The 13,871-nt window shown below is 41.0% G+C and overlaps 1 protein-coding gene across 3 annotated transcripts in view; it reads left to right on the forward strand.

Annotated features, from left to right (window-relative positions):
- The first annotated feature begins 11,816 nt into the window (after nt 1–11,816).
- Nucleotides 11,817–13,871, forward strand: part of lama5 (laminin, alpha 5) — a 128,856-nt gene continuing 126,801 nt past the window's right edge. For all 3 annotated transcript variants that reach the window (XR_007942383.1, XM_022195768.2, XM_051949165.1), the window contains exon 1: nt 11,817–12,286. Coding sequence is in view for 2 of the 3 variants with exons in the window: in XM_022195768.2 (XP_022051460.2) it covers nt 12,032–12,286 (255 nt within the window). In the remaining variant the exon portion in view is untranslated. The remainder of the gene's footprint in view (nt 12,287–13,871) is intronic.

Raw genomic sequence — 13,871 nt, forward strand, 5'->3', positions numbered from 1 at the left:
ATTTTGATGAAATGTCACAATTTCAAGCTTAGATTTGGTCAAATTTAAAGACGGAACGTTGCGTCACACATGAACAGTTCAGGGACAGCCAGGAAGTTAAAAATCCAATAATTATTTCTGATGCAACTCTGATTAATGATGGCATGTTGGCAATTTAAAAAACAAAACAACAACATTCCATTCAAACCAGCTGGCAGATTTTGTGGTTCAGAAAGTTAATCATGAGTGTAATCTTTCAGTTTAAGAGCATTTTTTCTCCATTTTACACTCTGATTTTGTATTTATTTCTCTTCAAACCCTCTCAAACAGCCCACGGTCAGGTGCTAATCTGCTCTGCTGCTCAAAACTCTCCATCTGTACTCACACATACCATAGTTGCACAAATGTCCTGTGCTTTAGTTTGAGTGCATCTCCTCACACTTCGACTGCTTCTGTGCACTCGGGAAACTTTTGTGACTCCACTTCAAACTAGTAATACGAACACAGAGGAATAAAGACAAGAACAAGGAGCGAAAAATCTTTAACCCTTTTATGCTCATGCAGGACTCCATCACTGAAGCTGGCTGACAATCAAAGACCTAAAGGACCAAACTCACACACTTTGGGTTTCTATTTCACTTTTAGTCATCAGTGTTATTCAGTGTTTGTAAGACACCTCGAATGCATCACCTTTTGGAGGCTGCGCTCTTAATCTGAATGAAATGCGAAACGTGTGGCGTTTCTGAGCCTGTGGCAGGGAGCGCCTGGCGAGTCACGGCTCGCCAAACAGTGATCTTAACATGAAGGGATGGAAGCCCCTCATACTTCCCCCGAACCCCCTCACCTGGCCCCCTGCATACCTTTGACACACACACACACACACACACACACACACACACACACACACACACACTGGGACAAAGAGTACTGTGTTTGGGCCTTGACACAAGGGAGCGCCAATATGGTCGTAGAGCAAATTCTTCTCTATAGATTTGACTGATCGTTGCTGCATAACGCTGTATGTTTTCTATACGCAGGATTATGTGTCAATAAATGAACTATTTGACTTCTGTAATCTAAATAAATGCCACTGTCACCAAAGTTAAGGTGCATTCAACTAGCTATTCCACCTACTTTGTGTCCAGATACTCTTGGTTTTAAAGGTTTATTCCACCCAAATAGTTAATGTCCTGCAGTTTAACTTAGTTCCTGAAATGGTGTAATTAGCATGAAGGTCATTATCTGGTCAAATGAAAATGGAAGAATATGCTGTGGTCGTTGTGGCCACTAGATCTCAAACAGAAAGGTTGCAGAGAGGTGAGACATAACACACAGGTAGTGTTCTAGAAATGAATGCAGCCTCCTCTACTGCAGGCCTATTATACTGCCACCTTAGGGAATAAGTAGTAGTTCCTTTAAAGACCACTATGTGTCAGCTTAAACAAAGCTTTTAGGGTTTTATTTGACCCCACCGTTATAAACTATCTTCCAGTGTTTTTTAAAATTTATTCCGTCTTAATGCCTGATGTCTGTCACTCACTTTTTACCTTTTGCCATATCACTCAGTCCCTGTTCTCTTCCTGTTCTGCTTTCTTTTGTCATGGCTCCTCTTTCTCTTCCCCACTCTTATCTTTCCATCTCCCTCACTCATCCTTTTGTCAGTCTTCAGCGTCGGCCCGGCTCATTTCTTTGTCCCCTTTCAGACGCCAGCAGACTTCAAAGTAGGTAACATTCATGAAGGGAAGGGAAGTGAAAGAATAGAGAGAGAGAGAGAGAGAGAGAGGAGGTGATATAAGGAAAGCAGGCTGGGTGGAGAAAGAGTGGATGGTTGAGAAAGAGGGCGGAGGCTGTGATTTAGTGTAAAATGAATCCTCAGTGATACCTGTGGTGGCATTGTCCCACTGTAAGTGTCTGGAAATATTCCTCTAACTCTCTGAAACTCAGATGGTTTTTTGTTCCCTCACAATGGGCTTGCACTCAGTTTCTCCTTCAAGGATTGTGTTTTCAATACAGCCTTTCTACAATAATGGCTTTCTGACCTCTGCTTCCAGTCCTTGTGCTCAGATAAGCACATCTCAGGTGTCCTGGCTGCAGCTTTATATTTACCATACAGATGTGAGATTGCTATCAACCGTCTTGTCTCACTCTGAAACTAGCGTGCTTGTCTCTGGTTTGAAGTGGAAGGCGACGTCAGTGACTTCAAGCTCTGATTCTTCTTCAGGCTAGTAGAACTCATGTGAGGAACAAAAGAGAGGCACACAGAGAGGAGAGGGCCACCATGAGTGTGTGTGGTTTGGTTTTGTTGGAGAACACAAAGAGAAGGGCATGTAGGTACCTGCCTCAAACACACACACTAACTTTAGTCTGCTGTCAACCCAAAACATCCCCTCCCCGGCTCACAGGGCTTCAAACATATCCGCCCTCAGCACTGTGTGTGCTTCATTCATGTGCACGCATTGTGTCGTCCTATTTAACCCAGGATGGGATTTGGAGTATCTGAGGAATGCTATGACTAGATAAACACTATTTACCCAACATGACTATCATTCAGATACAGTGGAGATATGTCTGTAAGAGGGAAATGTGAACTGTGTGTGTTTGTGGCTTAAAATGATAAGAGCATTAAGCAGAATTTTGACTTCAGGCCAGTAGACAGATGGATTAAGATAGAACAGTCTGGTTTGTAGTTATGACTCTAATGATGAGAATGATGATGTTGAAGTGTAGTTTAATGACTTGACAGCAGAAAATGTTTTACAAGATGTTGTTAACTGATCTTCACATTTTTTGATCATGATAAACAGGAGGGAATGTTAGAGTTGAATTTGTAAATACATTTATCATAATCGAGCCTTAGAGCATTAACTGTGTGTGCATAGTATTTTACATGACTATTTTTATAGAATACCACTCACTCACTTCTATCTGCACACATCTCTCTCTCTCTCTCTCCCTAGTCTCCACATCCCAGTATATTTCCACTCTTTCAGCTTAGCACACCCCCTTGTGTAACTCGAGCTATTTCTTATCTTATGCTATGTTTTCATTCCTGCTTGTGTATAAAATAAACTTCGTATGGGAGCAGTCTTTGTAGCTCGCACTAATGTGTCTTGTTACACTGTGCTGTGTTACCCTTGCAAGTAAAAGTTACAGTCTCCGTGTCTTTCTGGTTCGGTGAATATCTTCTTATGTTATGTGGGAGCTCTCAGTGGAGCTTCTCTCTGACACACTGTATTTGCAAACCTATTAAATCGAATGTTAGTAAAACCACTGATCAAAGCAATGACGCTGCAGTCGCACAAGCTGCTAGCATCGTGTTGCAAGATGAGTGTACATGCATTCAGATGGTGATGTAAAAAATCAGTAGATGTGATTTTATGTTCGTTCCCGGCTTGTGCCGACTGCATTTCACACTGCTGGTACTGCAGCTCATTAGCCTAGCCGCGCTAGACCCAGCTCTTAAGACACAAGGGTCTAGGAACGCTCGACAGGGAGGGAGGCGGGCTAAAAGGTTGTCTTTCAAATCACTCTGCAGCAATTGGGTAGGTATACAACCAATCAGTGCAACGAATAGGCTGACATAGTTCCTAGAGCGCCGGATTGTGGCTAAATCCCATTAGTTTCCCAACCAGCGGAGCCAACTGGTATATTAAAGCTCGTGTCCGGAGTTTCCGTTTGTTTTCAATTTATGTATCATTGTTTAACAAAGCTTAAATGTGTTAGTCTAGTTTGATACTATAATATAATGTTAGTATAACGCGATATGAAAATTTATTCCTGAGCTCCGCCTTCCTCTCATAGACCCCCATGTTATTCCAAAAAGCACCGGTCGCTGCCGACCAATCAAGTTCGAGCTTCAGCTTTGTCATGCTGTCAATCAACGGTTACGCACACAGCAAGCAAGCCCATGCAGAGGTGGGCGAGCTACGCACTACGCAACCGGGCGCACATTTGTTTTGCTTGTGGAGGAGAGAGCATCAGGGATCAGCAACTTCCAGAAAAGTTACCAATCCCACGGCTTGTCAGGCCAAGAGACTGCAGGACGTTTTTTGGCTCGGGGTGCTCGCGTCGCTCCCCAACCACGGCCTCCATAGCCCGCCTGACGGCTTTGTTTAGATGCCCGACCTCTGGAGGAAGATGTTGGGGCATCTGGGACACACTCTTCTTCAGAGGAGTCATGCAATTCTGAACTCTAGATAGAAATAAATAAACAATGTAACACATATACACGCAGAAATGCACTAAGTTTGATAAACAACGTCATCGAGAGGGATACACGAGTGTAATCACATATTGAAACTTTACTCGTTCGTCCTAGCAGATTCATGTTATTTTGGTATTAGGACAAGTTAGACTCAATACAGAATTCTAACGTAATTCCTTTATTATTTACTAAATGTACTAAATGCAGAAGAGGGGAAAACAGCAAAACAGGCGAGATGCTGCAGCACTCCGGGCACTCCTGTCAGGTACTGTGTGCGTGCACAAATAAAGGGGCGAAATCAGAGGGAGGGAGGGTGGGACCAACAGTGTTTTGGGAGACGCTGCAATTCAAACTCTGGACATGAGCTTTAAGGATTTGCCATATACCGTCGGCATAAGTCCAAATACGTCTTCCTTCTCAATGAAACACTTCAGTGCCATCCTTTGTTTATCTTTCAAGTTGAATTTTAGCTTCAAATCTTTAAGGGCTGTGGCCAAAGCCGAGTTGAAAGATAACTGTTTATTGTGCACCCGTTGTTTCTGTCAGAATCGTCGCACCTCTGTCGTCACTTAGTTTCGGCCGCCTTCCGACTCTACACTTCATGGTGATTGGTCCAGCCAGTTTTAGGACCATCCAACCTCGAGCCTTATAGAGGGTAACTAGACCCACCCTGGCAGAGAATTAAATTCGTTGCCATGGGTTGTCTAGCGCGGCTAGGCTAGCAGCTCATAGAATACAGATTAGAATATTGATCAGTCTGTTAGTATTTATCACAGAGAATATTCAATCAGCTACATTAATTTACTTTGAGTAGGCCAAAAGCTATCGTGAGTTCTATGTATCCGTCATTATGGTGCAGTGTCAGACAGAAGTGCTCTTGCTGAGAATCACGTTTAAATACAGAAAGTTAAGGTTTAATCGCATAATTTGCAGTCATAGCACTTTTTTTCCGTAATACATTTTTATATTTCTAAAAGCTCTCAATTATAACAACCTCTTTCTCGTGACTAAAGTAGGCAGTGTGTCACTGGTCCATTTAGTGCAGAAGAGGAGCCATATGATGCATCAAACACCCCCTTTTATGAAGACATGCAGAGCCTGAAGAAGAAAATCTGATTAAGGTTAACGAAGAGAGTTGATAAGCACAACTGTGATAACCATTATTACTGCTGAAAGTTTTAGGTTTTGTTGAGTCGGCGAACAAAACCAAAGCCTGGCCACTTGCTTCATAGGGCCAGAATGGGCCAGACCAGAACGTGTTCTGAAACTTCCAACGACATAGTTTTCACTTGCAAACTGTGAAAAGTTTTGTAAGAAAAGTTTAATGTACAAGTAGACGTAGAACACTATTGTTGCACTATTGAAGCATTAAAATAGTGGTGTTATTGTATTGTTTATATTTCAAGATATCATTGAAGATATTTTGATTAGTATGTACTGTATACCACTTTTTGAGTCAAGTTTTGGGCACTTTTTCATTGTTACTAGCCCAAGATGGAAATTCACTTTATTCTATACTATATTAAACAGCTGACCTCCTCACAGAGGATTATGGGAAACTGAGGGTTGCAGTATTTTCTGCTTATGCCCTCCAAATTGGGGCTAAATAAGGTTGCATTTCTGGGACAGATTTCTTCATCACTGTTCACTTCCATACTTTTTTACACTACTTCTCACTTTTCATCTCTTCCATTCAATCTTTTTTTCTTTTCAGACAAATTCCGACCTCTTTATCTGTGTGTGTGTGCGTGTTTGTGCATGTGTTTGTGTGTGTAGGGATCAGCAGGGGGTAAGTGGGTTCAATTGATGGAGCAGTTAACAGTTGCCAGGACAACAAGTGGCCTGTCCCTCACTTCTCCTTCGGTCTCCTTGGCAACTAGGAAGTAGATTAGTTATAGAGTTTGGGAAGAAAGAGAGGATTAGTGAGGTGAAACGACGAGGGCTCTTTCTTCCTGTCTCTTTTTAGTCTCACTCTTCTTGTCTTTTTCCCAGGTTGTCTCTTCAGTCGTTAGATTTTTTCTTTGTTGAAGTTCCATTTTAAACTTTTGTTTATTCCCCTTACATTTTTCAAATCTCCCTGTCTGTTGTTGACAGCTTTTGTTTATCACTCGCTGTCTGTTATTCTCAATCATGATGTGGAAGTTGGGCAATCAGGTGTCATCCTTAGGAGTGACCTATAGGTGGTGACAATGTGTATTTTATGCACTTATTAAAAAAACAAAAATGGAGGAACATTTTGCGTGCTTCTGTTTCATGTTAGCTCATGTTATTCCACTTTCTGCAATCATCATCATGACATTGTGGTAGTTTCAGCCTCCAACATAAAGAGCCCATAGTCTGCCTTATGGGAATTTTACCTTCCTTTAGTGTGTTTTTTTGTTTGTTTTTTGTAGATGTAAAAATGAGTTATTCTATCCCACAGACAACATTGAACCTTATTTGCCTAAAATAATTTGTTTGAAATCCAGGCTGTTCTTCTGTTCCTTATCTACATCACCAGGTAACACATATGCATAATGCCTCACTCAATGAACAATCCTACCTCCCACTCTGGACTTGTGGCTCTTGGCTGCTGCTTGGTGGTGCTGGATCTTTCTTCTGACTCTGAGGGACTACAGGACAAAGTTTCCCAGTTATGTGGTCGCATCATACTATTATTTAAATTACATAACATTATGTTTTACACCACAATGACACACAATTAATTGATTTGATAATTAACTTGAACGGTGGTTTGCAAAGTTAAACAAAATCCGTGTCCGTTTCCTCGGCCTCATTTGTCATTTCAAACCGCAAGCTTTAGTGAAGAAGTTTCCAATTTCGGCTGCGTCTGTTTCCAGAGCTTTCCTCTTTTTTTAATTCTTGCCTTCTCCGCACCACCCTTGCTCTTCCTGTTTTCATCTTTCAAACACCTCTGAACGTGTGCACGGATGTGTTAAACGTATGCAGCACAATGAGCCGGCATTCTTCTTGTTTTAGTTTTCGTGCCATTGACAAAACACTGAAACTTTGCCCCCACTAGCTTAGTGTCCCTGTAGGAACGCCGCTCAGAGAGGGGTGTCATATCTACTCTTCCTATCTATGGTAGCACCTGTGTGAATGCTTCTCTTTCGTTGAGTTTTCAGCTCCTTCCAGTTTGACTTGACAGTATGATTGTAAGGTCACTTCAACAGCAAGCCCTGGAAGAGGGTCCCTCTTGCCGACATCTTCACTTGGATTTCTCCGATGTTTCCTCTCCAGAGGATTTTTAGAGTTTTTCCTTGTTGACAAGAGGTTGTGTGTGTGTGTGTGTGTGTGTGTGTGTGTGTGTGTGTGTGTGTGTGTGTGTTGTGTTGCATGAACATTCATGTGATTAAGGTAAGGCTCAGTTTAGGTTAGTAGTCAGGGTGAGTCTCCAGCAACATTAATGTGAGTAGATTTAATATATCTGAAGTAACTGGAATGGGACAAAGTGTGTGTGTCTGTGACGGCAGTCCACAGGTCAGAGTTCAACATGTGTCACACAGAGGATGGAGGAAGTAGATTTGTGAGATTTCTGGACTCTGGACAGTGTACACAGCACACAAACATGGCAGCAATGTTACCTGCCAAACTAATTTGTCTGCCTTTCTTTGTTCTTCTTCCACTTCGCAGGAGGTCCAACGGTAACAGATTTGTTTCAGATGTAAACATGCTTTTGAATGGAGAAGACCTGACAGTATTACTTTGACTCACCTGAACAGCTGTTATCTGTGTGCGTGTGTGTGTGTGTGTGTGTGTGTGTGTGTGTGCGTGCGTGCGTGCGTGCGTGTGTGCGTGCGTGCGTGCGTGCGTGCGTGCGTGTGTGTGTGTGCGTGTGCGTGTGTGTGTGTGTGTTCTTGTACTTGCTACATGGTGAGTACCATTTTCTGCATTTAACTATCAATGTGAGGACATTTTTACAAAGTGAGGACATTTTGGCCGGTCCTCACTTTGAAACAGCCATGTTTGAGGGTGAAGACTTGTTTTTAGAGAACAGGTATGAATTGAGGTTTGGTTAGGGTTAGGGTAAGGATTAAGTTTAGTCAATCAGTTGTGATGGTTAAGGTTAGGGTAAGGCTCTAGGAAATGCATTACGCCTATGGATGTCCTCACTAAGATAGAAGTACAAACATGTGTGTGTGTGTGTGTGTGTGTGTGTGTGTGTGTGTGTGTGTGTGTGTGTGTGTGTGTGTGTGTGTTCTTGTACTTGCTACATTGTGAGGACCATTTTCTGCATTTAACTGTCAAAGTGAGGACATTTTTACAAAGTGAGGACATTTTGGCCGGTCCTCACTTTGAAACAGCCATGTTTGAGGGTGAAGACTTGTTTTTAGAGAACAGGTATGAATTGAGGTTTGGTTAGGGTTAGGGTAAGGATTAAGTTTAGGCAATCAGTTGTGATGGTTAAGGTTAGGGTAAGGCTCTAGGAAATGCATTACGCCTATGGATGTCCTCACTAAGATAGAAGTACAAACATGTGTGTGTGTGTGTGTGTGTGTGTGTGTGTGTGTGTGTGTGTGAGAAGCTCTTTCATCTTCTAAAGTGGTTCCTCTATCTTAATTAGATGGCGCTGAGTCCATGAGAAAAATAATCACACGCAGCTGCTCAGGTGTTTCCTAAAGGTGGACCCCAAGTTCTCGAGTTTGTGCATGCAGTAGGTTTTTTAAGGGATTACATTTGCAAGAATTAAACCTCCTCTCCATTGTTTGACATGAATCCTCATACACCTTATGTTTATTGCACAATTTGTCTGAACTTGTGGCATTCAGCTGTGAGTAATGTTGTGTTTGCTTTGCTTCAGCTGTGGAAATTTATCACTGAAAACAATATAATATGACACTGGTGCATTCAAACTACTGTAAACTGAAGTGTGCATCAGTGCCAGGTGGATTACGAAGCTAATATTAGCATGCTAACAAGCTCACAGATTAGCCTATTAGTATACTAGAATTATGCAGTAGTATACCCATCTAGCTTGGAAAATCCAAACTGAATCTCCATGTAATCTCCTATCTCCATGTTAGGAGATACAGGAGAATCAGTTTGGCATTGGGCGAAATGAATCGCGTTTCCCTCCCGGGAAAGTTTGGTATGACCAATCATAGCACGGGAGGCGGGAGTTAATGCTGCGTCATCTTCAGCACCTGGATTACCCATAAAATACCTGTGCACCTCCCGTAACCAAACACAAACATTAACAAAGTTATTCCTAACACCGCTAATTGTTAGGAAGGAGTCGTTTGTTGCGTAGCCTTTTCAAAAATAAGTGTTGTACTTGAGAGTACCCCATGTATTCGCAGATTTTTGTGACAAAAATGGCAGTAATCATTCACCGCGACGCTTTCTCGGTTGCATGCCATTGTTGTTTGGACTACGTGGACTTCAAGGTCAATTTGTTTGTGCGTCACATCCGTGTTACGCTGATTGGTTCTTTCTCGGTCAAGCTGCATTCGTTAGCTCCTCCTTTTTGAAATCGTCTCCTATCATCACAATGCCAGACTGCCTTTATTTGTATTTATATTAATACATAAATAAAGTCAGTCTGGATTTTCCAGGCAAATACCCATCTGCATTTACTCCAGATGGGTATACTACTGATCTATTATCAGGGGAAATTTACATGACAAATCAAGCCAAAAAAAACTTCACTGCTATCTGGACCTAAACCACAAATATAAAACAACAGGCTATTATTTTCTTTACTGTCCGGGAGGGAAAGTAGAGACAGATCCTGGCCAAATACTCATTGATATTTTAGGTGACATTAAAAATCTTTAAAACGCAACATGATATTTTTGATTGAGGTGCTTCGTTTTTCTCATTCACCATCTTTAAAATAAGACATCATTTTTTCTTAAACATCAACTTTCATCATGTAAAATATTCATTACCAATACACTTTTTATACTTAGCATCAGATTTAATCTTCCAAACTACAAGCATTTCTTGCGACAACAGTAGAGCCCCAGAAATGGACGACAGCAGAAGTCATGGCAACGACAGAAGAAAAAAGTCTGTGATCACTGCATGACAGATGAGATAGGAATGGAGATGCACCTCTACTTAAAATGTGACAAATACAGTAACATGATAGAGAACATGTTTCATTTGTTAATCTTGAACTTGCAGAGCAATGAAAAGCAACAGATTCTGTTCAGAGAGGAACACATGGCTTACCTCTTTGTATAGCATTTTAATGTATGTCAAACAGAGGAACACAAAATTTAAACATCTCTGAATATGACAATTACCTTGACTTAGTCTATTGCAGATCATGTCTGCAGCACAGTAACTCTACTTTATGTAAAGAGAGGAGACTGATCTTTTTGTCTTTCTTTAAATCATTTTTCTATTTAACTTGTTAAATGTGGTGCAGTAATTGTCATGCAAATGTATTGTTAAAATAGTATTTTTCTTTCCTACAATCCACACTAAATGTTTGCTCTCAAAAAGAGAAATTAACACGGCAGTTTGCATCAGTCTTTTTTAATTATGACAACTTCTAATTAAATTATGTTCAACCAACAAAGTAGGTTGAGTAAGAGGAACTAGCATTTCCTTCCCCGTTTTGAATTACCACTTACTTAATGTTCGGCAGCATAAACACGAGTTTTTAAGTTGATTACTTACAAAATAAATTGATTCAATTAGTATTTTTGTATTACTTTAAATGAATTTGTGAGTGTTATTACTTATTTGCCATATTTATTCACAAAGGTTTTTAAGCTGGCAAACATGTAAGAAATTAAATTGCTTCAAAAAGATTTTCTTCAGTTGTTTTTTAAAAACTTTTATGTATATTTGTTCATGTCATAGAAATGCATTAATTCAGTAACAAAATCTTGTCTTATAACTTTATTATCTACACATAGTTTATCATGAAATGCAGTCATATATTTGGACCCAGAATATTCTATAATATTTATTGGCTTATTTGAGTTTAAACTACACACATTATTAAGTTGATGCAATTACCAATTTGAATACGTCAACCCAACCTGAATCTATATTGTAACTCACAACCATGCATTAAATTAAGTGGTGGGTTCTTTATTCCTACATAGTTTTTCTTTCATTTTTATTTTTCTGAAATCATTTTTCAGAACTTTTTCTTCATCATCCCAATATTGTTAACTGATATCTGTCTTAATAAAGCATGTACTAAATCGGAGTCAGAATGACAATCACATTATTGCCAAGTGTGGTACACACACAGGTAGTTTGACTTTTTGTTTGGTGCATAACAGTGGGATAAAAGATGAGGAAGAGGGAAGTGCTGCAAGATAAATAAACAGGAAGTCTTTTTTTGTTTAATAAATAACAATAATAATATTGTTATTTAATAATAACAATAATTTTGTTTAATAATAACAATAACAAAATAATAAGTCTGTTATTCAACAAGAGTTGAATTGAACTGGATGAAGAAATGAGAGGTAATGAATTCAAAAATGTCAGTTCAAATATGTAGTTTGTATTTACTGGTTTAATGGATCCAAACTTTCACTTTAAGATACTTTTATTTAAGCTGTTTAATGAAAGCTGCTGAGCATTGGAGGCTGTGTGCCCTCCTCCAACCACTGGGGCCGGGCCAACAGAGGGGGGGAGAGAGGGGAGGGAGGGTGAGAACAGCCTCAGTTGGAGAAGCTGGTGGGTCGACGCGCAGAGAGGACTTCGACGTACGACTCCGCCGGACTTAACTCACCCTACCCTGCGATTTGAAGCACTTTTCTCCAAATGCTCCTCTCCTGCAGGAGGTAACAGCTCACCTCCTGTACACCCGCTTTTGATTTAAACTCCCCCCGAAACTTCTCTCCTCGGACCGGAGCGAGCGCACAGGTGGAGAGGATGACGAGCGGACCGGCGTCTCTCGGCGCTGCGCTGCTGCTGCTGAGCTGCTGCTGTTGGTCGTCGGCTCAGGAGCTGCCGACCAACGGGGTGAACGGCTACAGCCTTCACCCGCCCTACTTCAACCTGGCGGAGGGCACGAAGATCACCGCCACTGCGACCTGCGGGGAGGAAGACACCGGCAGGACGGTGCGCGACCTGTACTGCAAGCTGGTCGGAGGCCCGGTGTCCGGAGACCCGAGCCAGACCATCCAGGTGAGCAGAACGTCACTGATTAGACTAGAGCAGAACATAACGTGAATGCTCTTGGATTTTAATATTAATGTAGGGGCTTGGAGAGTTTAATTGTTTTTTCTGCACTTATTTTTTTTAAACTCGTGGCACAGTTAGATCACCTTCTCCTAATTATCCATCTGCAATAACTTTCATTAAAGTATGTGTGGAATGCATGCTCAGGCTGTTAATAGAATGTTACCCCTGTATTGCATTGTTAAAATTCTCCTGTTGGCTCCAAGTGTGTTTACACTCTAAAAACCCATGTTTGAGCAGTTGGCATTAATCTTTTGGAGTTACAACAACTTCTAATAAACCAACAATCCACACTCAATCAGGGGAATTAACTTTCCCTCTACAATCAAATGTGTTTTTGAAATTGTCCAGGCATGTTGAGACATTCTCTTTTGAACTCAAACTGAAGAAAAATTACACTTTGAAGCTAATTTTATTAAGTTACCTCAACTTGAGTTTAGTTTAAGTCAGCTAATGCATCAATGTGAGTTTAGAAGACACACAATATTAAGTTGATGCATATACCATCATTTTTACGCCAACCCAATTAATCTAAATTTGTATATTTTTGATTAGTATTATTTTTTATCTTGCAACTATGCATTTAATTAGGTGGTGGGAATGGACTCCAAAGTGCTGCCTCACTGAGCAACTAGCATGACTGTCAACTCTTATATGGACCAGATTTCTTAACTTTTTAGAGTGCATGGTGCTCACCTGAAGGCTTACAGTGATGCAGTTTCTGCATAGTTGCATTCCTTTAATACCTCTAGCCTCTAGGAACATGATGGGTCTAGTAATAATCTGCTACTTTTGCATTTACAATTGAAATATGTCCAGAAACTACACCACCATACTTATGTGGCCTCATTATGTCAGATATAGGGCCACTGTTTGAAGTTACAATTGTATTTCCCGCAGTTGTCACTTTGATCTTCACTTTTTATGGCATCCCTTCAAACTTGACCACAGAATCACTGCTTCTTTTATCACCAACCTGCAGATGCATTCAGAGTAGAGAGTTGAACAGAGGGGGTCAGCAGTGTGCAGTCTGCCCTGCCAAGTCATTATTTCATGCACTGCTTCCTTTGTAGGACTTGGCAACACTTAACACAGGCCACTTATATAAGGACAGGCAACATTTCACTTAGAGTGGACGCAGCAGAGTCGGGCTTCCACAGTTGTGCTTTACGTCTGTTTAAAGGTGAGTTTTTAATGTGATGATGAGTTTGTGAGCTTGTAAAATGCATGAGCAGACCCATTGTCAGTTTGACAATTAAGCCTCCTTGTATCAGCGGGCAACACACAAGAGATTATTGCAGTTTCATGGGTTAACCATTAAAGCAACCCTCTGGGCGATAACATGAAAGCTTATTGCCCTCGCTCTCCCTCGTTCTCTCCCACCTGTTCCCCACATTCCTCACGGTGACTGACCCGTGTCCTCCAATCAGACCGGGTTTATCCGCTCTGTTACCGCGAGATTATCAAGGCTTCCTCTTAGAAGACAGGGAGGAAAAAGAGAAATTTTGTCACGTTGAAACGCCTCTCCTAG

The sequence above is a fragment of the Acanthochromis polyacanthus genome, chromosome 6 (assembly GCF_021347895.1).
Source record: "Acanthochromis polyacanthus isolate Apoly-LR-REF ecotype Palm Island chromosome 6, KAUST_Apoly_ChrSc, whole genome shotgun sequence".
In the NCBI taxonomy this organism is placed as follows: domain Eukaryota; kingdom Metazoa; phylum Chordata; class Actinopteri; family Pomacentridae; genus Acanthochromis; species Acanthochromis polyacanthus.